Source organism: Helicoverpa armigera, chromosome 3, assembly GCF_030705265.1.
Source record: "Helicoverpa armigera isolate CAAS_96S chromosome 3, ASM3070526v1, whole genome shotgun sequence".
NCBI classification, from domain to species: domain Eukaryota; kingdom Metazoa; phylum Arthropoda; class Insecta; order Lepidoptera; family Noctuidae; genus Helicoverpa; species Helicoverpa armigera.
The window spans coordinates 7701654-7728616 of record NC_087122.1 but is presented as its reverse complement, the minus strand read 5'-3'; the positions used below and the strand labels follow the sequence as shown (position 1 = coordinate 7728616).

General features: G+C 36.2%; 3 protein-coding genes and 2 long non-coding RNA genes across 6 annotated transcripts in view; 2 read left to right on the top strand and 3 right to left on the bottom strand.

The window, feature by feature from the left end:
- Nucleotides 1–1016: 1016 nt before the first annotated feature.
- On the bottom strand, nucleotides 1017–3689 carry LOC110375143 (nucleoside diphosphate kinase 7). Its single transcript, XM_021333148.3, has 7 exons — nucleotides 3556–3689; nucleotides 2855–3132; nucleotides 2393–2554; nucleotides 2095–2293; nucleotides 1734–1979; nucleotides 1481–1594; nucleotides 1017–1211 (listed from the first exon to the last, which is right to left on the bottom strand). The coding sequence occupies exons 1-7, from the start codon at nucleotides 3556–3558 to the stop codon at nucleotides 1068–1070; spliced, it is 1146 nt and encodes a 381-aa protein (XP_021188823.2). The 5' UTR covers nucleotides 3559–3689; the 3' UTR covers nucleotides 1017–1067.
- Nucleotides 3690–4272: 583 nt separating this feature from the next.
- Nucleotides 4273–26963, top strand: part of LOC110375179 (HEAT repeat-containing protein 3) — a 49087-nt gene continuing 26396 nt past the window's right edge. Inside the window, exons 1-8 of one of the 2 annotated variants that reach the window (XM_064043587.1) lie at nucleotides 4273–4468; nucleotides 5197–5448; nucleotides 5569–5674; nucleotides 5786–6304; nucleotides 6389–6620; nucleotides 6709–6976; nucleotides 7209–7508; nucleotides 7595–7726. In XM_064043587.1, the coding sequence (XP_063899657.1) occupies nucleotides 4337–4468; nucleotides 5197–5448; nucleotides 5569–5674; nucleotides 5786–6304; nucleotides 6389–6620; nucleotides 6709–6976; nucleotides 7209–7508; nucleotides 7595–7705 (1920 nt within the window). In that variant the 5' untranslated portion in view covers nucleotides 4273–4336 and the 3' untranslated portion in view covers nucleotides 7706–7726. Of the gene's footprint in view, nucleotides 4469–5196; nucleotides 5449–5568; nucleotides 5675–5785; nucleotides 6305–6388; nucleotides 6621–6708; nucleotides 6977–7208; nucleotides 7509–7594; nucleotides 7797–26963 lie in introns of those variants that run through there. The other variant, XM_021333206.3, reaches the window with a different exon arrangement.
- On the bottom strand, nucleotides 7862–24759 carry LOC110375181 (uncharacterized). The gene is made up of 5 exons (XM_021333208.3): nucleotides 24236–24759; nucleotides 11497–11615; nucleotides 11102–11255; nucleotides 10221–10398; nucleotides 7862–9431 (listed from the first exon to the last, which is right to left on the bottom strand). The coding sequence occupies exons 1-5, from the start codon at nucleotides 24409–24411 to the stop codon at nucleotides 8595–8597; spliced, it is 1464 nt and encodes a 487-aa protein (XP_021188883.3). The 5' UTR covers nucleotides 24412–24759; the 3' UTR covers nucleotides 7862–8594.
- On the top strand, nucleotides 18917–19938 carry LOC135119316 (uncharacterized). The gene is made up of 3 exons (XR_010278161.1): nucleotides 18917–19109; nucleotides 19198–19389; nucleotides 19732–19938. It is a non-coding gene; the product is annotated as an uncharacterized LOC135119316 (long non-coding RNA).
- LOC135119317 (uncharacterized) lies at nucleotides 20231–22520 on the bottom strand. Its single transcript, XR_010278162.1, has 2 exons — nucleotides 20738–22520; nucleotides 20231–20626 (listed from the first exon to the last, which is right to left on the bottom strand). It is a non-coding gene; the product is annotated as an uncharacterized LOC135119317 (long non-coding RNA).

Below are 26963 nucleotides of genomic sequence, written 5' to 3'. Positions count from 1 at the left end.
CTACCCAAGTTCCGGATAGCATTTCTATTTTGTAGCAACTAAGAATCACGATTTGTGATGATTAATAGTTCCTAGTTCAATGTAACATGACCATTTTCGAACTAGGCCAAGCAGTTTAGGCCCACTGTACCTAACTAGTAGAAAGGCGCTATGGAATCCGTAGATCGTGTTTCAGTGCAATCTAAGACCTTGTACCTTCTCTATCTTATTCTTAATTCCACTTTAAGTAAAGGTTAAGTATTTTTGTGGTAAAATTCTGTTTTGCAATAGATGGGTAGGTAGTCTTGTCTGTAGGGTTGGTACCATGATCAGAAATATCTGCCAAATAGCCTGCAATGTCTAGACAGTCGTTATTTTAATCTTAACTTGGTAGAGCATCAAGGCACACAGAAGTAGAAATCGTAATCAAGGATACTCCAGTTATTTAACCGCTGCAAGATTCGGCAGATTTATCTGCAGACGCCTGACATCTCGTCTTGTGTGTCCTGTACCTTCCTCTCCCGAGTAAAGGTAAGTGCAGCGTTCCCTCGTGGCGCCGCACGGTCGGTCCAATGTTTGCACATCCTATTCTCTCGGCGGTGTTTGCACAACATCTATCAGCTGTCGTAAGTACACACCCTCGTGGTTTAGTTAGAAGGTAAAAGGTGTCATTTCGGACCGTGCTTGAATTGCCCTTCTATCATTGGACCTTGTAATTGACCTATGATATATCAGACATCTGCACAAAGGTTCTACTTTGAGCCTACAGCTTAATTAAAAATTCTAGATCTTAGCTATACATAGGATTACTTTTACGGCTTGATTTTGTTTGACACTCAGATAGCGACGTGTAACATGTCAAACTACAGCTCTTTCCTTGCTAAGTAAGATTTTAGCTCAAGTAATACCTGAGGAAATATACCACCATAGAATTCTAAAGAACAACGCAGAGGACATAGAATAGAGGTGGCAGCAGAAGCACTATAGCAAACATACGCGTTACCCGCCCGCATTTAATAAATAATGAAGCTAAAGTTTTAAAATAAATTTAATCAGAAAAACTAAAAACTATCGTAATAATATATCCCTCATTCATTAGCTAATAGCTTAAAAAAGTATTCAACTTCCGTTTCGCCGTCCTCTGGTAGATCTGTACAATGCACGGCATTATGTACTAGTGTTTTTCCATAAAGGGCTCTAATGGAATCAGGGTACAGCTGACGACATAAGTCCTGTAATGATGATGTCACGTCAAGCCAAAATATCCTAGTCTGTTGTACACTTGGGCTCGTTTGTTAAATGTCAATTCGGTTACCTAATTAGAAAATGATGTCTCCTGCAATAATACTATAAGTTCGAATATTACGGATTTGGAGTCAGTATGGGATACTGGTATCCAGCCGAGCCAGTCCAAGCCCATGCCCCAGGCAGTGAGACTGGTGTGTAACGCACTGTGGACTCTTAGAGAGCGGATAAAGACTACAATGAAGTTAAATCTTACCGGATCTCGTGGTCCACATAGCTTTCTGAATTCAGTAACGCTGTTTAGGCTGGTGTCGGTACACTTAACTTCTAACGCTAAACATTTTCCTTCTGCTAGATGGATACACGAGGCCTGAAATTGAAACTTTACTATATTGAGGGCATATCTACTTAGTTTTGCATTCATATTATTTTATATTATGTTAATCAAGATGATGATTTGCAGAGTGGAGTATTAACCCTCGCCAACATAACAGTGTAAAGTAATTTACCTCATATTCAGGTATGACTCCTTTGTAAACCTCGTAGAATTCTTCAGCATTTGGCAATTTCACGGAAAACATAGCCATGGCGGAGATGTGAAACTTTCCAGCAGTAGAGATTTGTTCTAGGATAGCTCCCACATTGCCATCTAGAACCGCGTGTGGTTTGATGACGCAACAAGTGCAATCCGTGAGAGTTGAGCGGAATGGAACGCGCGGGATTCCTTTGTCGTAGCCAAAAAATAGCTCCAGCATCTACAATCAGGTAAAGTACAAACAGATAAAATATTTCGAAGCTTTGCTTAAGGCACAAATGATTATTACGAAATGGTTCTCAGAAGCTGGAGGAGTAAAAAGCTTAGGTCCATACCATTCGCGCATCTTCACCCGAGTGACAACCATGGGCGATATTTCTAAGTTTATTTTCTCCGTACAATTTACGGAGAGTGCCAGGCTCTGCATCGATCGGGTCCGTTGCTCCTAAGCAGCGGCGCCATTCTACCACTGCGTTGGGCCCCACCAGTTCCAAGCCTACCACTTCGCCACTGGTTATGTAGTCAATTACGATACTGCAAAATATATTTGTATCAGCATAAGAATTCACATGCTTACCTAGGTACGAAATTAATGCTTCAGAAAAAAGGGAACATCGATGGATGGATACTTACGGAAGCATACTACTTCCCGCGATATTACTGTACATTGTCATAGCTAATTCTTTACTTATCTTCCCGTTTTTTAATCTAACAATACGGAATCCTTTCTTGGTTATATAAGTTATTATTTTCCCATGTATATCTGGTGATACGGGTTTAATCATTGCGAAGGTGCTGTAAATAAAAATGTATTTGTCATGCCCAAAGTAGTTATACCTATATTAAAAGTACCGTGCAGTCATATGCTCATGTAGGTATGCTCGATCAGTCGAAAAGTTTTAAGACTGAGGACTTAGCCGTACATAGGTGTATGGGTTCTCATCTCAACAAGGAAGCACGGTAGCTGAGCGTCACATCGTAAAACAGGCCTTTACACCTCTAGCCGTGAATTGTGGTCGGAAGTGATGGTCTGAGCTAATCTTGTCAAGCGACTTAGGATATCTAATTGGTATCTTAAAACTCGTATGTATTTACCTTTCAACTTTGTTAAACAAAGTCTTCCGTGTAGCTGGAGCGCAATCTGTTATGAGCAACAATTTTGAAAATATATTTACAATATTCCCTATTTGAAGCATTTCTAGTTTAAGTGTTGGCAGCTGTACCCGTCGCACAAGATTATGTCCCTTTTTTGCGTTTAATACTTGACATGAATTATCGAATGGAAAATAATTCAACACTAGTTCTATTATGGCGTCAGCGTCTGCATCATACATTTCGCACAAAAAAGTATATTTGTCAAAATAATCGTACACCTGCAATAACACTTTAATTAATGATTTAATCATCAGTCGTTTTCAAGAAACATTTCTGTGGTAAGAAGACATGAAAACTCATGCTTAAGTTGTTTTAACGTAGAATAGGTACTCAACAGTCTCAGCGTTTTCCCAAATTCACCGTTGGGGTCTAACGTGAAATTATAACAAAAGCTTGTAATAGAGACCGGCAACTTTGGAAGCGCACCCCCAGGGCAGGGGTGTAACACTAGCTGAGAACATCAACTTCTTTCCAACCCGGGAATCGAACCCAGGCCCTATACGATACGGCAGTCGCAAGCGCCTAACAAGCGCGACCTTCGCATGGAATTTCCGTACCAGGATTTTCTACCAAACTGGGGGTATTTATATGCATAGTATCTTAACGAATATTTTAAGACAGCAAATAAAATTATGTTTTACCATATTGCTGCAGGAACAGTAATGCTTTATAAAAGTAAACTTATCAGAAAATAGTAATTAATTATAAAACTAGTGTAGATATTTTATTAAAATGAATAAGTTAAAACGGAATACGTTTGCCTTAATGGCTTGCTTGACATATTGTCAAAAAGATAAAACCAAAGAAGTTAAAGACACGAAAAAGTTTGAGTATCATTGTCATGGCCTATTCTTATGCAGAATTACGAGAATTACCGACCAGATAATAATCTATAGGTAGTGGTACTTCTTCTAATCTTTCTTCCTACTTAATATTATAAAAGCGTTTGTACGGATAGATTTTCATGTAACTTGGCTATATAATATAGCTTATTTATTCATCCGAATAACACGAGAATAATAAATTATGTACAGGCTTTTTTTATTCATGTGCGGAAAGCAGTTGCCTCGAGACTGACTGGGTTGACATTGCAGGTTTGTGCTAGTGTATTATAATGCTGCAGATTTTGTTAACCAAAGAAAAAATAACAACTTCTTCGAGCCCCGCGTACACGAGTTCACGACGATCAACGAGCAACCGTACAAGTGCTTATTAGAGAATATAATTTTTGACCGAATTTTGTTATTTGTTCCAATGGCTCGTTTTATTTATACTGTGCTTTGTGGGTTTTTAATCTACACTTGAGCCATTGACAGTGACAGTTTTCAGACAGTGACAATGACATCACAGTCAGTTGTCAGAAGTTACGGCATCGAGCTCGGCGTGTTTTGTGAAAGAAATTGAAGGTTAGAATTATCAAAAATGGGTAAAATTAGGAAACCCAAACCTGCTAGAGCAAGGAGAAGCCAAGCCGCCGAAGAAAGTGATGAGGAAGAACAACTCCCAGTTGATAGCAAAGAAAATGCTATCCAAACAATATTGGATCAATTACAGGTCAGTACTCTTGATTTCTCAAATATCTTTGAAACTGTATTGAAATACAGTAGAATTCATATATAACGACTTCGCTTATAACAACTAATCGGTTTTAGCGACGATAATCTTTACTCAAGTTAGGTTTCGTATACAGGTACTAAGACAATATAACCGTTTAGTGCGACTCCGGTTTAAGCGACCAACTGCTTATAGCGACCAATATTTATTATAATACGTCCGGTTAAAACGACACACGCGCAATGTTTTGTTTACCTACGCACTCGCACCCCCGCCCCGCGTTCGTATCGTTTAAACCTTCCCTGGACCTCTACAAACATTCTAAAACCAAAATAAGCCAAATCGGTCCAGCCATTCCGGAGTTTTAGTCAGACTAACGAACAGCAATTCATTTTTATATATAAGAAGACTAGCTGACCCAACAAACTTCGTATCGTTTAAACCTTCCCTGGACCTCTACGAACATTTTAAAACCAAAATAAGCCAAATCGGTCCAGCCATTCTCGAGTTTTAGTGAGACTAACGAACATCAATTCATTTTTATATATAAGAAAGAAGATATATGTATTCGTAAGTTATGTATGTATGTACAAGTTATGTACTTAAGAAATAATCCGTCCGTTTTGTGCGTCGTCCGGTTAGTACGACATAGTATCGTCGGTCCCTTGAAGGTCGTTATATCCGGATTCTACTGTACTTGATTTTGATAGCTATAATTCATATTGTAGGGTGCTGACGTTGAAGAAAAGTACTGTGGCTTGCAAACTTTTGCCATTATGATAGAAAATCCGGAGAACGTACCACATATTATGAACCGTGGCTTGGTGAAAGTGGCAGCTCCTCTTTTGATTGACCAAGCTAGCTCAGTGAGGAATGCCGCGGCTGGCTCTCTCAGGAACCTGTCTACAGTGACCATGGACACCTGCGATGCTATGATGGAACAGGATATAATGACTCCACTGATCTGCTATTTCCATGAGGTTTGGATTCTTATATTTTTTTATTTATGTTGACAGCAAAAACTTATGTGACAACTTTTGTCTGTCTGTTCTAATAAAATTGTTGGGATATTAAATAATATGTCTGTATTTACATTCTAGCGTGCAGAAACTTGGGTTCCTGATGTTAATTCTAAAACAAAGGATGAAGATATTGACACATTTATTCAGTGTGTCAATTTACTGTTGAATCTATGTGAAAGTTCAGGTATGCAAAAAAAAGTATATAAAATATATGTATATACCTACTTACACCATGTCCTCTTAAATAAACGTAATTCCTTACGTCTTTGTAAATATATTTTTTCTCTTTTCACAGATCTCGCTGTAAAATATTTAGGACAGTCCAGAATATTAGATATACTGCCTCGTTACTTGGATCTTGGCACTTTCAGCAGTGACATTGTAACAGCAGTTTTACAATGCCTGTTTGTTGTTGTAGAAGACAATCCTGCAGCTATGGCTAAAATAAAGTCAAATGCAGAAAAACAGCTAGAAGCTTTATTAGGACTTGAGGGAACTGATCCAACAATACTACTGCTAAAAACACTTTCTGCTGGTGTTATAATAAATACATGTGGTGGTAATATAACCACACTGCCTACTGATGTTATCAATAGAATAATGTCCATATTAGCTAATACTCTGTCAGTGGACCACAGACTCATCTGTAGTCAGTTGTCAAGTAGTGTGCCATTAAAGGATGCTTCAGGCAAAGTTGAAGCACCCAAAGGCAAGGCGGCACAGCAACTAGAGAGCCAGATACAATCTGTATCACAAATGTTGACTGCTCAGCAAAGTTCTATAGAAATTATTGCTAATATTTGTTCATGTGAAGGTAAGAAATTAATCAGATGAGTCAACCTTATTGTTTGTAGTATATAGTATGTATCAAGTTTCAAATTTTCATTTGGTGTTGTAGATGGTGATGAATTACAAGGCAATGACTCATCAGATAGTGATGAGCCAGATGAAGAAATTTTGGAAAATGGTCATGAAACTGTGCTTGCAGAAGACAAGCTGCCTCCAGAAGTGATGGAAGCTTTTATATCTTTGGAAATATTTGAAAAAGTTTGGGCTAGAACCCAGTTACCTGCTCAGAATGTAATGTTAATATTAAAGGAATATGAAGGATCACAACTTGTTCAAAAGAGGTATGCTGGATTAATTGATTTATATTATTAAATAGATCTCATCTCATGAAAAAACATTATAATGTTAATATTATCTAAACCTTTTCAGACTCCTCAGCTTGCAAACTCGGGCACTTTTATGTGTAAACAATTTATTATCTACTCTTCCAATCGAAAATCTTGGTGGAGTCAATGGTGTTTATAAAATCTGGGTAGATACAGGAAAGCTAGTTTTCAAACAAGATGCTGAGAATTTAAATCTTCTGGAATCGGCTACAGCTGTTATGAGAGCGGCTTTGGACAAGATTAAGTTTAGAGAAAATGGCAATACCAATGACTGCAGTTTGTTCAGTGACTTGGCTTTGTCAGATATCGAGGTAAGTACACTGCAACTTTATTTTCATTATTCTCAGTGCTTTTAACTTTTGTTAATATCAAAACATTGCCAAATTATCTTTGGAGTTCCTCAGGGCAGTACACCATGCCCCACTTGTTTTTCTTTCACGTGTTTAATATTGTTGTCTTTTTGATTGGATAAAAACATTATCTGCCTACCCTTTTCCCAACTGACAAATTGAGAGATGTTTTGAAATATGTTTTCTATTTCAGATTATGTTGACTGGAGTTAAAGAATGTTTAGTGCCCGAGATAAGATCAAACCTAATCCGGATGATCGGCATTCTAGCGTTACTGCTAGTTAATAACTTGAATGACGTAACTTCTAATGTAATATGCACAATTACTGAATTTATATTAGAACAAGCACATAAAGAGAACGAAGTCTGGGTACTAGCTGAAGCTATCGACACAATTGTAGATCTATATTCTGAAGATGAAACAGATGTGTTGGCTGCTAAGGTTAAGTTGACAGACAAACTGGCTATACTAGCGCCAATACTGAAAAATAAGGTAAGTTTTGTAAAAACCTTGTACCTACTGTCATAAAGTAATTGGAACCAGTCAAAACTTAGAATGTTGCTCTTCTTATATTTCAGGCGAGACAACAAAAGAAGCTTCCGAAAGAATATAAAGTGCTTGTAAGCACAGCATCGTCCAATTTACCAAGATTTATAAAGTACAAGAGAGATAGAATTAGTAGGTTATAAGTGCGTTCTTTGAAATACTTAGTAAGTATAAAATGTTGATCATTTACATTGACAAAGTTTATATCCATGATATATATTTTTTGTAAACACATTTGATCGTTTAATTTAAAAAAATACTCCTGAATATAATGGTCGGGTAAATTGAGTAACACAAAATCAATAGAATAATAATTTATTAAACAACAATGACTGAACTAACAAATATCTAATCCCAATGTGAACATTTGTATAAATAGTTAGGAATCTTGCACACAAATTCACAGTGCATTATATCACCACTTGCGGATTTTTAATGTCAACGGCAAACCGTTGGCACATCCACCGCATCGTACGTGATTATTTTGTGATACTACAAAAGCAAACATTCAATATATTAAAATATTTTTATCACAAATAAAATTATCCTACGCCGCTAAATATTTAGAATATTTTATGGCAAAACAATGCTCTTATTTACGCTGTTAATTACGTATATGAATTCGTATAGAAGGCACTAGTATTTTAGTTAAGCTTGTGTTACGAAAGTTTCATATTGCAATCCCCTTAATGCATGTTTGAGATCCGATTACATCTAAACCACGTTCGTAATAATCTAAAAATCACATGTTACAACACACTAGATTCCTTATTTGACTAATTACTAGTGTACACAGCTGGATTGTTTCACTTTGCTAGACATGACTTAAAATACTAATTTGTATGATGCTCATTGGATAACTGTTAGGTAAGCAGCTTCCTACAAATTATGAACAGCTAATAAAATAATTATTATTATGTATTTTGATAAGAATAGGTAAAAATACATTTCACGTTCTTCGTTTTGTTCATAAATTATAAAATATGTGGGGTCCACAGTAAACAGCCATAATTAAGTTTCAAAAGTTAAGATTCATGGAGTACTCGAGCCTCCACCATAGTGACTCCTCCTAGGCTTTGGTATGGGGTTTGGTGAGGTTGCACCGTTCTTATCAAACCTCCTTTTGATTTCAGACACAGATAGACGTGCTTCTACAGATGGAATATCGTCTTCGTTTAAGGCAGAGTTTAGTTTATTAATTTCTCTCTCGAGCTCTCTAGTGGCTCTATCAATTTCTTGAAATTCCTTTTCTGTACTTGAAATTGTTTCTATGCTCTTTTTGGTTTGCGAGTCGTCATAAAGTTTACAAACAACCTTCTGTAGCGCGTCGTTTCCATTAGTGTCCATGTGCATTGTGTCCTCGTTTAAGTTTATGTCGTAAGTTGTGTATGTCGTGTCTAGGGCATTAGTAAGGCTCTTGCTTCTCTTATTAGATAATGAGTGGAAATCCTCTAAATTACCGCGTCTTAATCGTATGTCGTCTTCATTAACGCTGGAATTGCGTCTGTAGGTTACAATGTCTATCTTATGGAATGCGGCTGAGCTCAGGATGTCCTCTTCCGAGGAACTATTTCTAAGTGTCACTTCGTTGTCTTTGGATTCAGTTTGGTTTTCAGTTTGTCCGTTTTGCAGTTTACTTTCTACATCAGTACTAACCGTGACGTCAACAACTTCATTATTGTTATCGTTATTAGAAATTGTTTGTTTAGTTTCTACGGTTTCCTGGTTCGTGCTACTAACATCTTCATCTTCAACTATTTTTAGCTCAATATTTAGGTTCATGTCTTCGAGTTCTAAATCACCTTCAGTGTGGTTCAATACTTTGTCTTCGGTTTCAGTTGTATGTACTTCAGAAGTGACGCTGGAAACCTGTAATATAACAATAAGCATGTTAGTTAATATGCCATTACTGAGTTCTACACAATACCCATAAAATATAAAAATGTTATGCCTAAGCTTGTTCGATATTTTATCAGGTATCTGGCAGTTCTTCTTAAATTTTCTGTTCAGTATTCCGAGTTGTTAAGAACCTAGACGGGTTAAGCAGTGTTTACACAGAATACATATAGCATGCAGCGGTGGTAGGTAAATACAGAATTGCTGTCCCTATTAGTTTTTGGCATGTTTCCCTAAGCCTTTTGTTACGCGAGTGCATCTGTGAGTCAATAGCTTTATGTGCGAGTGTTCGGTTTTTGGATTAGAATGTAAAATTTGCTTTAAACGCAAAGGTTCGGCGACCCTTACAAAGTATTCACCAATTTATCTGTTTGTAGTGTCTATAGTTCTTGAAGTGACTGACAGGACTTCTCCTAATTTTGACAAAAAGAAAAAATAAGATAAAGAAAGTATGTAGTTAAATCATTAACAGAGATGGTAAAGAAACAGAAGTTGTGTGTGAAGTGTATTATAAATAATGCATACTCAGTTTTACAGCAGAATATAAAGACGTGTAAGACGTGACCATGAACGTACTAAGTTAATTCAATAGAACCTTTAGACCTGGCACTCGCATGTGAGTATTATAATCACATGCATTTTGTTCGATAGATTCATTTTAATCATTCAAACAAGACGGAAATATTCCACATTTATCGATTTACGTGAAGTAACTTTCATATCGTCTACTTAACAATAGTTTTGTTCTTGTAAGTTCCTTACCGTGGTATCGGCAGACTCAGGCGTGGTGAAGATGGGTCCTGGCGGTAAGGGCGCTCGTTTTTTCTTACGTCTAGAAGCGCGTACGGGGGGCACTGGTCCGTCTTCATCGAAGGGGTTGGTACTTTCCACGCTCAGTCGGGATCCTGACACTTCGCTGCGGGCCAGGCGAGGGGTTGCACTGGAAATATACAACATTTCTTAATGACTGAGCGTTCCTCCTAACTTTTCTTGACTCCTGATGTGATTAATTTTGGTATCTACGTTTGTGTAACGAAAGCCAGACGACTAAAATCACATTCGCTATTGTAATGTTGTTGATTTCACAGCTCGATAATTACTGTCGTTTCATAAATTGTTAAACACAAATGTGGTAATAAAATCCCAGTTCCGTTTTATAGTTCTCAGTATTCAGTCAAGTCTTGCTGTTAGACTTTGCTCAGACTACCTCTGAGCAAGGACAGCGTCGACTTGATATTTATAATGCAATCTTCGTATCTAAGAAGTGGCTTAGATGGTAAAATTACGGCGTATAAAAAGTTTTGACAAATTATCCGTTCCGTAGTTCTCCACTAAATTAATGTTTCTATTTATAAAGTACCTACTTATTTTTTAATTAAGTTTAAGTAACAGGTATTATACCGTAGCCTCACAGATGATAATTATCTTATGTACAGAAAATAATAAATTATGAATCATTAAAGATAAGGAAAAACTCGATAAGATTTTCCTTGACTTCTTTTAACCATATGGTTTTATAAGATAAGCTGAATACACAGACCTTATGTACTCTTACCGTTCTTCTAAGTGGAACAAATTTCATGCATCGGCTTCGCAAGGAAGGATTTGAAGTAAGTACTTAATACGTCTGTGTAAGGAATTACCTTAAGGATTGGACCTCGTGATGGCTGGTGCTGCGCAGTCGTTCTTGAAACCGGGAGCGAGGCAGTGGGGTGATGGAGCCGCCGTACACGTAGCGGTCGCCTCTCTCCGGGGATCCCACCGTGCTGCGCGCGCCTGCCGTTGATGCTGTCGAATCTGACAGGAAGAATAAAAGATAAGATACATTATAAGAAGGATTCTGTGTATTTTATTGACGATCGAACGGGAAACAGCTACCATATTATGTAACTATAGTGTAAACACATAGATTTTGTGTATGTACCTAAGTACGTCACGTTTTTAGTTAGCAATGCTTCAAATAAGCTTATGTTAATTATATGCATAGGAAATGCATTATGCAGCTATGTATGAAATTACGTCAACGATTGTATCTTACATTGCAATGCTCTTCGGTAGATTATAGGTGAGGTCTCTCCATTTAACTGAGTGGTGCTGGATCTCTCTGAAGATGACTGTTGCCCCTTCTTTCCTTTCTTCATAAACGATCTAAAGGCCCTGAAAAAGACGACGTGAGGGTAAGTCCAAATCAACTTAGCTATTATTTATATCTCAGATATAATACTTTTTTAAGAAGAGAGCTTTTGTTCGTTTTAAAAGATCTCCGTTATGAACGTGAGAAGTCGTGGGAACCCGCATCTAGTATATTAGAGCTCAAAGAGATGAATACAGTAGTAGTTAGTAGTTATTATGGCAGGCAGGAGTTCTCACAATGCCGTTAACGGATGTCTGTAGGCGCAATACTGACAAAGGTAATGGAAGTTTAGTGCACTTGATTCCACTTGAACGGTCACAATTGTGCCGTGACGGACGAATGAGTGGCCAACGTACGCCCACCGACTTGGGCTATATTCGTTTCAAAATGTTTGCAAGGAACGAAAATCAATAGAAAGTTCTGGAAACTTTTTCTAACCATTGATGTACCTAAAGAAAAGTTTTGGGCCGTGTCCTGCCGAGTTGTCGATAAGAGCTTAAAACTTCATGAAAATTTTCCATTTTTTTTTTTATAAATTGGTATTTGCTCATTAAACGATTTTCCAATTACAAATATCATTCGACAATTCGTCGTTCTTGTTAAGAGTGTTGATGAAAGAGTTGCTTGTTCAGAAAATCAATTAAGATTTTTATGGCACAATTTTATGGATATTTTGCGACAAATAGCCTCGACCCAGTCAGAGTTTGTTAGTGTTTAACTTCATAAACAGTCATTCGTTTGCTATCTCAGTTACGTCTTGTAAACGGACAGTTGGAGTCTGTATGACATTAAATCTCGTAGGTCACACGATAAACTGTGATTTGCATGACCTGCACTTGAACTGCAGCGAATCCCGGCGACATGATTGCTTCGGTTAGTCAGCTAGTGCATTCATAAGACAAAAATCAAAATCAAAATCAAATCAACCTGGATTTGCACCTGGATTCTTGTATACATATTGAAAATAATATAAATATATTCTAAACCTCTTTTTGTCCGTTTCCGTAGACAGGTACGGAAACATATATTTATTTAATTGGATTAGTAGGTTTTAGCAGAAAATAGGTTAATTATTATCTACCTTGTGTTATAATTACCCACTTATTCGTACTATCTGATAATAATGATAAGCATATAAATATATTACCTATCTAGGTACGTAGAGATCGGCTTAGGCTGCATCGGAATGTCAATGCAAGATTCATACAATAGCCGAAATATGTAAAAAAATTAAGATATTTTTAAGACCCTGACGCGAAAAGCTTGGGAGCCAAGTATAGTAACTAATCAATAGAAAATTAGAAAGATTTTATTCATGTCTGAATAACACATAGGCATTTTATACGTATCAATCTGTGAATTAGAACCTTACGATCATTATGAAAATAAAAACAAGAAATCTTACCGCTCACATGTTTTTTGTTACAAATGGTTTTTTAAGTGCAAATATAAATTCATGAGTATAATTTTTGTGTCGTTGGGATCATTATAAATGAACGTTCCTACCTAAGACGAGTTAAGACTAAGGTTGAATCAAGGTGATAATTCTTCGTAGGTACATAATACAGCAGGTACCTAGGTATATATTGTAAGGTAAGATATACGAAGTGGTAATTGGGTAGGGAGTTGAACAAACATTGGCATGGAAATATCAACAGTAAGAGCATAAACTGCACTTTAACTGTATACCTACTTCTGAATATTACTGTTCTGGATATTATTAGACTGATATTATAATACCTAACTAAGTAGGAATACTTAATCATTCTTTGCACATGCATTGCCTAGCGCCATACCGCAGAAAAATAACTTAGGTAGGTACCTACATACCTATAAGAATTCGAGAACTCGGCATCAACTATCTTTCACATGACTATAATGCACATCGGTATTTCATTTCACTATCGATGCGTTTTTCTAAATTATTATTTTTACGGCGCCTATAGGTGTAATCCATTTTATAGCACAAACAGCAAAACATTCCGCTTTCTACGAAATAATATTCCGGTTATAGTCCATAAAACTGAGTGCAGTAACAAAAGTAAAGATGAGATATCAATTGTCCACCAATTTCATTCCTGTTTATTTGTATTTATTTGTCAGAATAATGTTACAAAAGATCTTAAATTTATTACATGTCCCAATTATTCTACCGTTTTCGGTGTACAAATACTTATAGACTACGGATTATACAAATACAAATAATTCAAAATTACATAATATTTAAAAAAAAAAAACAAATTATATAAACATAAATTTAAATTGAAGGTCAATCTTTATCATGTCAATCTTTATTATTTAGAAAATCATTTACTGAATAAAAACATTTGTCCAAGAGCCATGAAAACATTCGTCTTTTAAATTTATTAAATGTAAGCATTCTCAATTCTGTAGGAAGTTTATTAAAAATTTTAATTGCCATGCAGTATAGGTACATTTCTGCTATATAAATGTAATTTCTGAGAAGGTACCTGCAACTTCCCAGGATTGTTCTTATGTAGCCGTACTGAGTTGTGCTCTTTTAATGGGAACAAGGAAGAGTATTTTTTCACAAATATGCAAATTTCGTAAATATATAAACATGGAAGTGGCAGAATTTTTAATTCTTTGAATAACGGAGTACAAGGGTCTAAATACTCTGCTCCACTTATGGCTCTAATACATTTTTTTTTTGTCCTGTTACCAGAGACCTGAATAGATACCTATACGTAATACGTATAGCTTTACGGTTTCTCTAATCAGACTATCCTATAAGAGTCATAAACGTGAAGAAAGTAAGTTCCAGCATTTTTTCTGCAGAGATTTTGAAACTTTACGACTGAAAAAATGACAGGTTGTTTCGTCGAAAGCGGGGGACATATCTACATTATTCTACAATACGCATTGCATGCACCTGTGCTGCGATAATTGTAGCTAGGGCTGCCATCTCGAATTTCGCCAAACCCGGACAAACATTAAAAAAAACCCGGACATTTGGCGTAAATCGCATTTTTTCCCCGAACGAGTACGATTTTGTTTAAACAAAATAATATCTATTTTGTAATCCATTTACTATTAACATATACTTAAATTCAATGAGGTGCTTTCTTACATGAAAAGTGTCCGGGTTTTCCCTGGACGCTTCTAGAAAACCCGCCCGGACGTCCCCCGGACGGTCAAAACGAGGACAAATCCGGGGAAACCCGGACGGATGGCAGCCCTAATTGTAGCCCACCTTCAACTTTGAGAATGATTGAGAAGGCGCAATATCCGTAGCTGTAATAGTAGTAATAGTTATGTAGGAATTGAATTTTAGGGCGACAGGTATGATCTCATTCTCCATTCATCAGATTTTAACAAGCTATCATGCACTGGTTTGTTATGATAATATTGAATGGAAAAATACTTATAGAATTAGGCTGAGTAAACGTGATTTGTGATTGATTATGTAAGTGATTAATATAATAGGTACAAGTAGATTAGATAGTGTTGTACCCCAATTTTAGCTGCCACTTGGCTGTATTTTAGATGCGCAGTGCCACCACCTCCTCTTATATTCGAGTAACAATTGCAGTACCCAAACTCGCGCGCTCTTTTTTTTTACGGGGGTAAAGCCATGGGTAGAAGAGTTTAGTCGCAAACTGCAGTCACCTGCATCATACAACATAAACACCCAGATGTAAGGGTACCTATAGGTAAGTACGTTCATATCTGCGGTTAGCGGTTACCATTCCACTTGACAAGGAATCACTAAGCCTGGCTTCAGTTGATTGGCATATGTGATAAGTTTAGTTACGTAATAAGATATAACTTCAACATTTATGTACCATGTAGTATTCCTCCTACTTACCAAGGCTGTGACCTTCATAGACATGTAAGTGTAGAGAAAATTAACGGGCCAGTATTGCTCTAACTATCCTAACTGAACTGAACGGGGCATGACCCACTTTTACGCACTTGTTTTATCACACTTCTGCTGGACGAATGATTCACCTCAGACTCTTTATCTTATATGTTAAGGCATTATAGTCCGAACAATACATCTACTATACTTTAATCCAATGTTAATCGCACCTCGCTTACTTATAAGTATTTAAATTAGTAATAATTAAAGCTTACGAAGGTTGTCTGAAGCTGTAAATACACGTTGTTAATGTAATATTTTATGATACTTAAGTTAGTTTTGTATCTATTTACATGAATTGTGAAAAAAGAAAACCTAAAATTTTATATAACTTGGCTGCGGAAACTGTTACTAATTTGAATATTAAAGTGGGTCAATAACAATGAGACGCAATACGAAATATTCATTTTGTATTTTCAGTATTGTTAATTGTGCCTAGCTAAATATTTTTACTAAAAAATGTAAGGACTGAAACCGTCCTAACTATTTCAGTTCTTAACTAAGAGTTCTATTTTTCTTAACTCTATGCAACTTGTATTATTTTCAAAACGTCATCTTTGATTCGCTTGTAGCAGTAGGGTAGGGTCAGCATGTATGTGCCTATCTGCTGCAAAACACGTGTGTCGCGTTTTCTAATCAATATTTATGTGGGATATTGCCATCGTAGATAAAAGGTTAACGATAATCCATTTGACATTCTGATATTGATTCATTTGTCAAAACTTGTTCCAACACTTCACATAGGTACTACTAAGTTTATTTTTACTTAGGACTTAATCACCACATTGTTTTGTCAATAAGCTTATGAGTAATAAGTCTAAGGACCTGATATTCCTTGTATTCAAAACTACAGAGTACTTATAGGTAACCTGATTCATACATATTTATCGCATTATCAAATAAAATATCAGTAGTGTACACTTTCTTTCTGCATGCTTAATTATATTATTTATCAATAAGTGGTAAGTACCTAAATTCCTCAATCCTCGCACGCCAAGTGGTGCTCACGAACAAGGCTTAATTGTTTATTAGAAATCTGCAGATTGTTTCGCAATGCGTTAGTTAACTATCGAGAATTTGTGTCATTACACATATTCGTAGTTAAGAGATCTTGATAAGTATGTATTGTCATCACTAAAGAATTCTCTCAAGTCTCTCGAGTTGAATTTATTTCAAAATGCAAGATATCTTGTTTCTCATTTATGTATTCGTTGTCTTTCAAATGACGCGGCAATTTCGTAGCTCTAATTAAACCGTAGCATGAAATAAAATACCTACCTAACTAGATTGGTAGTGTAAAAAATCCATTAGGTACAGTTTGCAATTCGTAGAATAGAATTTTGCTTTGATGTAGAGTCGATGGTTTCCAATCATTAGACTTTCTTTGCGCATGTGGGTCAATGTATGTAATCAATCACATAGGCTGGGTTTTTCAGGCGTTGCTTTGGTTTCATTCATTCATTTTTACTCGGACAAAAAATATTTTTCAAGTTTGATGCTTTATTCAAGCAAGGAAGAGAAAAATACGGAGTGTGATGTCCTTCAGAATTTTACTAGTAGGTACAGTAGTTTACTAGTAGTTTGTGGGATCCACACCATAACCCTAGTAAGCTCTAAAGTAAACTGGTGAGACGTGGAACAGTATCAGACGATGACAATATCATTAGCTTCCTATCTTCGTAAATCATCGCAGCATTTAACCTGTTTGGGTGTAGGAAGGTAATGCATTGTGGTCGCAGGTTTCTTATTTATTCATCCCGAGCTCTGGCTTCGTGTTAAGCATACATCAGACATTTCCTCCATATTAAATTACTAATAGCGTGTAACTAATAAAAATAAATTGCGAACTATGCTAGTGATTGCGAAGGTTATTGCGTACCTAGGATAGGTTGCGTCTGATCATTAATTGTGAATAATATCTGTGCATTCATTAGGTATATCCTTACACTCGTAAATTGCAACTGATGGGACAACAGATCAACTAAACGTGACAAATCTTAATATTCTGTCTGCTGGGAATTTCATCTGTGCAATTCCACTTATGAAAATTCGGCCCGAAATATTTGAATGTTCCGTCGTCGGGGAAAACCAACATAATGATTGGTTTTATTTTAATGTGCCTAACAATGCAGTACAAGTATGTAAAATAATGTTAAGTAGGTTGTAAAATATTGTTTGCGCAGCTTAGCACTTCTACAACTTCGGCTACATTTCATTGTAAGTAATAACTGTCGTAAGTAGGTATTGTTTCTAGACTTTCTAGTCTATAAGTATTCGCTTTATCAAATATCCTGTCCAAAATAATCACAGCGCAGTTAAATAAACTTAATACTGCGGTGAAGACTTGGATCTGAGCCAATGCACGTATGGAACAACCGGGTTCAACTTGTTTTATGTTCTTTGTTTGTTACGTATTATTTATATGCTGATTTATTTTTAATTTGTTATGTAACTAAAGATAAGGTTACCCGATCTAATCTTTGGTGGATAACGCTGCACGTTCTTGCATAGTAAAGTTCCGTAAGAAAAGTCTACCTACATGAACATTGGTCTTTTCAAAGCATATTATTCATAAGTATCTACATCTACTTATTATTTAACAATACCTAGTTTATAATTTACAACTATATTGGAGATGACCATTTTGACGAAAATACCCGGTAACGAATTAATACAATTGTTGATGGAAAAAACTAAACATGGGTAAAATAATTACAAAACACACCAATATAAAAATCTGTAAAAGGGACCTAGTCTTCTTATTCTATTACCTAAATAACCAGATATACCTACCTAACTACAGACCCGTAACCACGACATACAATAAGAAATAAACGCGCTGAAAACATTCAGAACAATTAATCACGCACGAATGTCCTGAATTTTAAGTGGTTCACTGCTTCAGAAAGTGTTCAGTAACCGTAATGTTTCTGTTTACCTGTTAATCAATAAATTATTGCTGGCTATGAAATGAAACAAGAAATTCGGTGTGTGTTATTTCATCGTTTGTTGACGAGCTTGCGGCTAAGGACTAACAACAGCTATGCGATTCTGTAACAAACACATCATCGATGCTAACAACGACGAGTTCACAGATGTCGCATCGTAGACATCGCTTTTAAAAACAACGTTGCCGAAAACCGTATTCGCTTAGCTCAAAAACTCGTCGACGATCTGCCGAACAACGATGAAGGGTAGGATGTTTACAGTGTTGCCAAATTTCTTCTAAAGCAATTTAAAGTATAATCGAGAAAATCTCGACTAACGTTTTTTGGCGTTATTTCGACATTTTAAATCAATGTAAATGCATAATATGTATGTATAAAACACATTCTATTCGATAGGCAACGAATATTTAATTAATCATATCATTTTCGACATAGAAAATAATGACTCAAATCTTTGACATTTGTTATAATCTAGGTTATGTAGCATAATTATATAGTCTGTGTCATTTCAAAACTTTTCAAAACCAAAACAAACATTTTGCTCATAACTGGATTATATCTTTATTTATCTAAATACGAGATTTCAAAGCTCCAAATGGCTTTCAAGTGGACTTTAAAAAAAGTTGTACCCCTAACCAACGGCATTCTACTTGTCCTGTTTTAGTTTGGTTCCAAAACTATCGAAAGTAAGTACACAGTACGTAACATTTACATTTTAATATACAATACAGTCTTTGTGAACTACGTCTATTAACTAAAATATTTATCTTTTAGTGTCTCGCAACGCACTGCCGTCGTTGAGTCAGCTGGAAGAGCTAGTAAGCTTTTTGGAAAACAAACTATGTTTGATTATGATAGGCCCATGATCGTACTGCAAATGCGAGCAGTCATCAGGCACGATCCGAAAACAACAGCCCCAAACAGTGACGTAGTGGGTGTATGAAAATATTGGAGCAGTGGTGTAAGGTTAGTAATCAATAATCATTTATGAACCTGTGTGTGTTTACTGTTGCCTTGAATCATGGTAAGTATAGTAGGTACTCTTTTACATTGTGTTTTGTTTGTATTAGGTACTAAATTAGTGTTGACAGCAGGCACATACATCCCCCAACCAGCCGACCCCAACATAGTTTGGGAAAAGGCTCGGAGGATGATGATGAGCAGGCACATACATACAATGATTTTACTCTATTCTTCAAATTCAATCATAAAGGAATTGGAAATTGCCACTGAAAGTTAAACCACACCAAGCAAATAGTTGTTTTATTTATTTTATACATTACCATATAATTTTTGCTTGTGTTGCAGTACTGGAAGGACAAAAAGGAGCAGTTCAGAGGAAGTCCAGTTCTATTGCAGCTGCGAGGCAACATGAAGAATTTGCCAGAACTCGGTGTAATTGAGTTAAAAATACATTCCATTATGCGAGGAGAATGTTTTGGAATCTGAATTTAGATAAATAAATCCATATTCATTATAAAATACAAAATAATAAAAAGACATGTTGAATTAAAATATTGTTTTATTAATTAATGATTACAGATAAGTTAAGTATTTTTATAAAAATTACTTTGATACCTGCACAATATTGTGTAATGTTAAAATACTATTTAACATACACAGGTAAAATAATGCAACTTTTCTAAGTTTTTATGAACTTTCTTATACTTAGCATGAAGTCCACTGTCCAAGTCAATGCTAGAGTCCGGCTTGCTTGTTAACCGGGTCACAGTTGCTTCTTACCTTGTACTTATCAATAATATCTGGATGGTTGATGGCATCTACTGTATATTGTTGAGTCCTTGAGGCAGATGCCCGTGAGACATTGTTCTTGCAATTTCACATAGCATTATTTGGTACATAAATCCCACTAACCAAAAAATTGACAGTACATACAAAAGGTTGATGGACAGTAAGTTTTAGGCACCTATCCACTGTACTGTATGATGATTTATATTATATTGTTTAAGTGTAATATATTGGTGTGGTTGCTAATTCCTCCTTAACGATTCGCCTTTGTTAGGAAAGGAGAAATCTTCTTTCAACTGTCTAATCTGTTCTTCAGTCAACCATAATATAGTTTCTATCAGTAGTTAGTAAATCCATATTACGTATCACGGAGACCTGACTTTTTATTTATTTAATTATCTTGATGTTTAGTTTCCTCCAACAAAAAAATCATACAGGAAAGACGAACTGCCATCTAAAACATTAAAAATAGGCTTAAACGTTTCAGGAATTAAAGTACGATAAACAAAAAATCATAAAAACATATTTTCCCATTGCAATTTATTAAATAACTTGCTTTACTTACATTTTAATCGCCTTCATCCAAGAAAACATCCACAATTTACAAGCTTTTCGGTTTGACAGATAAAATCGAGGGCGAAGGCGAGGTTGTCGTTGCAGGCGAGGATGTTTCGTGTTGCTGAATACCGATTTTCATACATTTGGCACCAAATGTTAGTTCTATGTCACGCCGTCAACATCGTTGAGGCGCTACGATCGCTCAATTTTAACTAATGAATACCGCCGACTTTACATCTGATGTTACAACGATGATTTCTTGGTTGTAAAGATGTTTTACCTTAGTGAATCGCACCCCACAGCACGGGTCAATCGATCATAAGGTTAAGCATCGCTTAGAGTGGCCCGTCTCTGTATGGGTTTGTATCTACATCTTTATAAGTCTTTACGTGAAGTTACGAACCAGAAATACTGACAACTAGTCTTACCAAGGGGTATCAGTTTGCCCGGGTAACTAGGATGAGAAGATCAGATAGGCAGTCGCTCCATGTAAATAATCTAAGTATAGTCCAGACTCCAAAATATTCGGGAGATGGTTAGGCAGATGATCTCTTGTTTCATTGTTTGGTTATTCAAAGAACCTTAGCATCAGAATTACATAACTTCGACCTCTATACAGTATTACAAGTCAAAGGAATCACCCACATGATTAATAAATTGTCCCGATTTAAGAGTTCATGTCCTGCGTTTTTGTGTTACAATCTAAAGACTTCACCGAGGCTCGACCTACAGAAATATTTTTACATTTTGTAATGTTCACATAGGTAGGTACTCGTATTTGTTGCTGTAATGTATTAACTTATTGGTTAAGGCCATTTTTGCAAAACATACTATGTTGACACGCTATTTGAGAATCAATAAGCAATTGCAGTTGCAAATATGTAGTTGACTTTTAATATTATATATCTAAGTATGTAGTAGTTAGGTATTTAGGTACATAGCATGATTTCATCAGTAGGTATGCAAATTGATTGATTGTATGTGATAAAATAAATCTTATTCTTATACCCAATGACGATATCTTCCGCATGTTTTAGATTGAATTGAATGAAATAATTCATTCACTATGAAAGAAGCGATATACTGAAACGATAACCTAGGTTAGGTTCTTACATAAAATAGAATAGACATAGAAGAACTACTGATTTTAAACATAATAAACTTGCGTAGAGTTTTTGAATTTACAATGTCCAAAGATGATGATTTAGGTTAAATATATACATAATTATAAACGATCACAGACAAAACGCGATCATAAAGCTACGCCTACACACCCACGTGCATATTTCTTGTGCAGGTACAGTCACTAGCTAATCCTTATAAATCAGCATAAACGTTTGTAAACTGCTAAATTAGATGTCAATCACGTATTACGTAGGTACTCAATATCCAACAGCGAGAAGCAATAGTGACTTCAATCCTATAAATAAACATCTGACGACAATATTGCATTATTCACACACTTGTGATATGGTTAAACAAATATAATGATGCTCCCAAGTTGATATTAGTCTTACGATAAGACTTGCTGTTAGGCTGTTACTGAATTGTACTGTGTTCATATTGTAATATTGTCTCCCTAAGGTGTGACTTGTGAGTGCGCTCGCATAAATGCATAGTAAACATGTATCAGTGTACCTAGTGGATAAAAAGAATTAATTGATTCTTAATCCCTCTTGAGGTTATAAGTTAAGTATCCGGAACTATGTTTACGCTAGAGGCCGAGAGACGCTGTATCTACATGGTAGATAATACTGCATACATACTTACATAGGTAAAGGAAAAAAATATAGAGAATGGTAAGAATAGTGATATAATAATATAATATCCGAAACTGGATCTGTAATACTAAATTCTAAACTTTATTACATTGCAATTGTATATCAATGATTGCAATGCATCCAATTGGGTCTTGTAATCTGTCAGTGATGTAATTCGTCAGGATAATCATTAATTAATTAGTTTCCGCCATTTGGTTGTTTTTCTTTTACACTAGATTCGACATTTTTTAGGCATCGTAACTACCTAATTAAACATAATATACCTATCTAACAGAAGATAGCTAATAAGAGCTAGGGAGGTATCAGTTATCTTAGGGAATTCCTACATAGTGATCGTCTAAAATTCGCGGAGATTTTTTTAGATCATGATTTCAAGTTCAGGATGAGAGTCTCTATACATTTAACCATAATACCTATCCCAAGAGAGCCTTGTAAGTACCTGACTACCTACGTGACGTTAAGATAGTTACAGTTAGGTGTTTACGTAAATCAGTTTGTCCTTGATCTCTTAGACATGTGAGTGACTTAAAGAAAAACATTATACACACAATAATTAGTTTTATGTTTATTTAATCGCTGCTGACGTGAAACTATTGTCAGCAAATTAGGTAAGCCGGTACGTAGATATCCAATTATAATTCGATGATCTAAGCAGTATTTTATGAAATCTAAAAACATTTGAATAGGTACTTGAACATGCATTCAAAGATTCGCAAACTAGCGGTACTTCAGGATTTCATAAATAACTGTTTATACAATGATTCACTGCAAAGTCAACCAATGAAATCTTACAAATTCCAGGCCCCAATGATAATGTGTATAAAAGTGGTTATGTGGTAACTGCATAATCACGCGTTGTGTGTATTACCAACTGTCTAACATTTTTTACTAGCTACATAATCACTGTTAACTTATAATGATTTAATTTGGAAATGGTATTTCCCGTGACTTGACTAAGTTATATGTGGTAGACTTCAGCAAAAACTCAACAAAACAATAGTGCCGTTGAAGGCAACCCTTTGTGAATTGAACAAATTAATAAATACCATTTTTAATTTGTTCAATTCACAATATAACAATATTGTATTCAATAAATATATTAATTAAAATAATAAAAACATGAAAATCACGATATGAAAATAAGGGAGCCCTTTAACCTTGTAGCTGTCATTGGGCACTTCTGATAACCAGAACCAATAACATTTGTTTATTGGATAAAGACCATATCAGGAGAAAATTATCACATTTTCCAGATCCCTGCTATCTATTCATATGAAAGCACTTTCTGTGAACTAGTAAGAAGTCTTGGAAGCTTCAGCATAGCTCACTGACGCTATCATTACCTATTTGTATTCTTCATGAGTCATCATGAGATCTGTTGTGAGTTTATGACCAAAACCTCCACGGGCTATATTTAGTTAGCTGTCACTCATGATTTCAGTGTATGTAACTAGTTACAAACCAAATGTTTATAACATTGATTGGCTGAAAGTTGTACCGGTTCGGTCATTAGGTAGGTGGTATTTGTTACCATTCGCTTGGAATCTAGGTAGACCAACAATGCCAAACATTATTTAGATCACACCGTTAGAAATGTAATTACAATTTCGAAGTAATGAAGTTGAAAATATTTAGGTAAGCTAGAAACTAATTCTCAAGGTGCCAATGTATTCTTAGGACAGAGCAAGTTTATAAAACATCGATATAACATGTTATAAACTTACCATGAATTCTTAAGGTCCTTCAGTCCGGAGAAGCTGATGCTGTTGGATCGATTGAGCCGCCTGCCGAGGGTCCAGAATCGGATCTTGTTGTGATTGTCCTCTTCATGGAAGGGGTTCAAATGTTCCGGGTAGTCGTAGATGGAAACTGTCTTACGAGGAGCAGTTGCCGCAGCCATGATTGCGTTTCCAGGAAATTCACTTTTTTGGGTTTTACATAATACACAGTACGTTAGGCGTCAACCACTTGCTTTATCAGTTATCACACTGGTGAGTTATCAAGAACTGATAGCGCGTTGTATGTTTTATCGCGGCGAGATAATTACGGTGTTTGTTTTCGCGGCGTTCGTGGCGTGAGATCGCCTTGCGTCGCGGCGCTCGGCGTCGCGGGCTGAAGCAGACTAGCTACTCTAGGCAGTGGGCACCGCGCGCCACACAGGGGCGCTGACGCCCGCCGACGCGACGTTATCACAGCGCACCGCCACCGGCCACCGAGCGCGTCGCGCGATGCACCACCACCACTGCTTCACTGCACACCCGTTAACTGAACTGCTGGCGTTAATGAGAAAGTTGCTTCCAATGCAATTGTGTATTATGTAGTCATCAAATTAGAGAACTCGTTCTATAATTCTTTGCGACAATTACAACACTTGACTGTAACTGCACTGCGGGACTGGGAAGGACTGCAATCAATCAGACCATCAAGCCTCGGAAAATTATGTTTCTTCTTTTAAGAAGCGCTACCTGCCTCAGTTTTCCGGGTTTGTTCATGTCGATAGTTTTATGACGACACGTGTCACAGCGGTGGTTACCGTAAACAGTGGAGTATATGTATTTGCCTAAGATGACGCCATCCACGCAGAAGCCGCGTCACCCGCACAATACGAAGGTCGCGTCATCTTCGGAAAATTTAATATATTATTATGAATATTAACCGAAGCTGGGTTTGGTGCAAACACCATTATGAAGAAATTATTGTTTCCTCCAAATATGCGTAGGAAGCTAAACCAGAATTTGGTACTTTGTATCGCTATATTTTTACCTATCTACTGTCATATTCGAGTATGTTAAAAAAGTTTAAGGGTTAAAGGTGACAAACTACTAGGGTCTCCCTATATTTTTGTTAAATCAATAATAAAGTTACTTAACATACGTCGTTGAGCATAAATATTAAACAATAACTCCGAGTATTCTATTGTGTGGTTTCTGCGTCGTTTATAATTAACCATGCAGTGGTTTATTTCAGTGACAGACGTCTGTGATTAAAGCCGCGGCACGCGAGCTTGGGGGCACCACTAAAATACCACCACCAATGGACTGCCTTCGTGGTATCGATCCACTACACCACGACGAAAGCGGAGACACACTATAGCTACATCACTTTATAGATGCTCTTTAACTTTCTTTGGAATAAAGGCGATTTTAGGGCAACCTTTCACGCCTATGAGCTGGATTAATGGCCCGAATGCCCTAAATAACCGTGAGTTTAAGGTGATTCGATTTTTATTTCAGCTGTTTTCATTATCGATTCCTAATCAATTGAGAAAATAATACCCATTGTAGAGACAGGCATTCGGCTTGATACGGGTGAGGTGTGCTACTTAACTGAAAGTTAATGGTTTATTTTTGTATCGATCATTACTCGAGGTGTAAACAATAGCAAGCTAATGACATGGTCGTTTGGTTTTTATTATTAACTAAGTAAAATGTTACAGAATTGGCTTAGTGCCTGCAGTAAACGCAAAAAGACTTAGTCATCGGCTGCTTTTGTTCTTTGTAGAGCTTGCACTTTGAACAAGGGTACAGGAAAACATGATTTCTTTATCCGCAGAAATGAACAATCCAATTTACATTGTAGGTACCTAACTAATTTGAGATGGATTCATTTGACTCACGTTATTGACTTTGAAATGTTTACCAAAATATAACAAAATATTATTACAGTTCCTACAAATTAAGAAGGCAGAACGGAAGCTTTGGCGATTAGAACGGAGGAAAGCAATTGGTGCTGCTGTCGATCTAATGCCTAAATATCCCGTCTTCTATTAGGAATAGGAAATGTCTATTATAATTCTCATCATTGCATCATTGTGTGACCAATATCGCTAACTAATTGATTAGGTCACTCGTTAACAAACTGTTATCTAACTGTCACTTTCTTGGTATTGTAATGTAGGAAACTTATAACTATTAATTTGCGGTTAAAATATAAATGCAATTTGCAAACAAGTTTTTATAAAGTTTATGGTTACTGTCAGGTATACTGTTGTCCACCCGATTGTATGATTTGGCTGTCAAATTACAGTTTCTTTCTTTTATCATGACTGGGCACATTGAGCCGTCTAATTAAAAAGTAACAATTGGAAACGCACAAAAGAAACAAAGAGAAAGCACCAAGGTTATCATGACATGCTAGACTTTGAAAGTTGGCACATAAAGTCGAGTAGTAAAATCGAACCGCGAAATCAGCTGTCGAAGAAGTGTGTCGACTAACATCTTGGAACTTATTGAGCCTATTTACCATTGTATTGATACGTTATTGTATTAATATCTACCTATCTTGGTACTTAATCTAGATCTTATCCACGCCAGGTCTTGATAACTTCAAATTACACTGATTTAATGAAAGTAGGTAGCTAATTATTTTTTGGCTATGGTTGAATGGTAAAAAAATTAGAATTCGGATAATGAGGGTTTTTGAAATTTTTTCTGCCACCGGGTGGCGCCACGT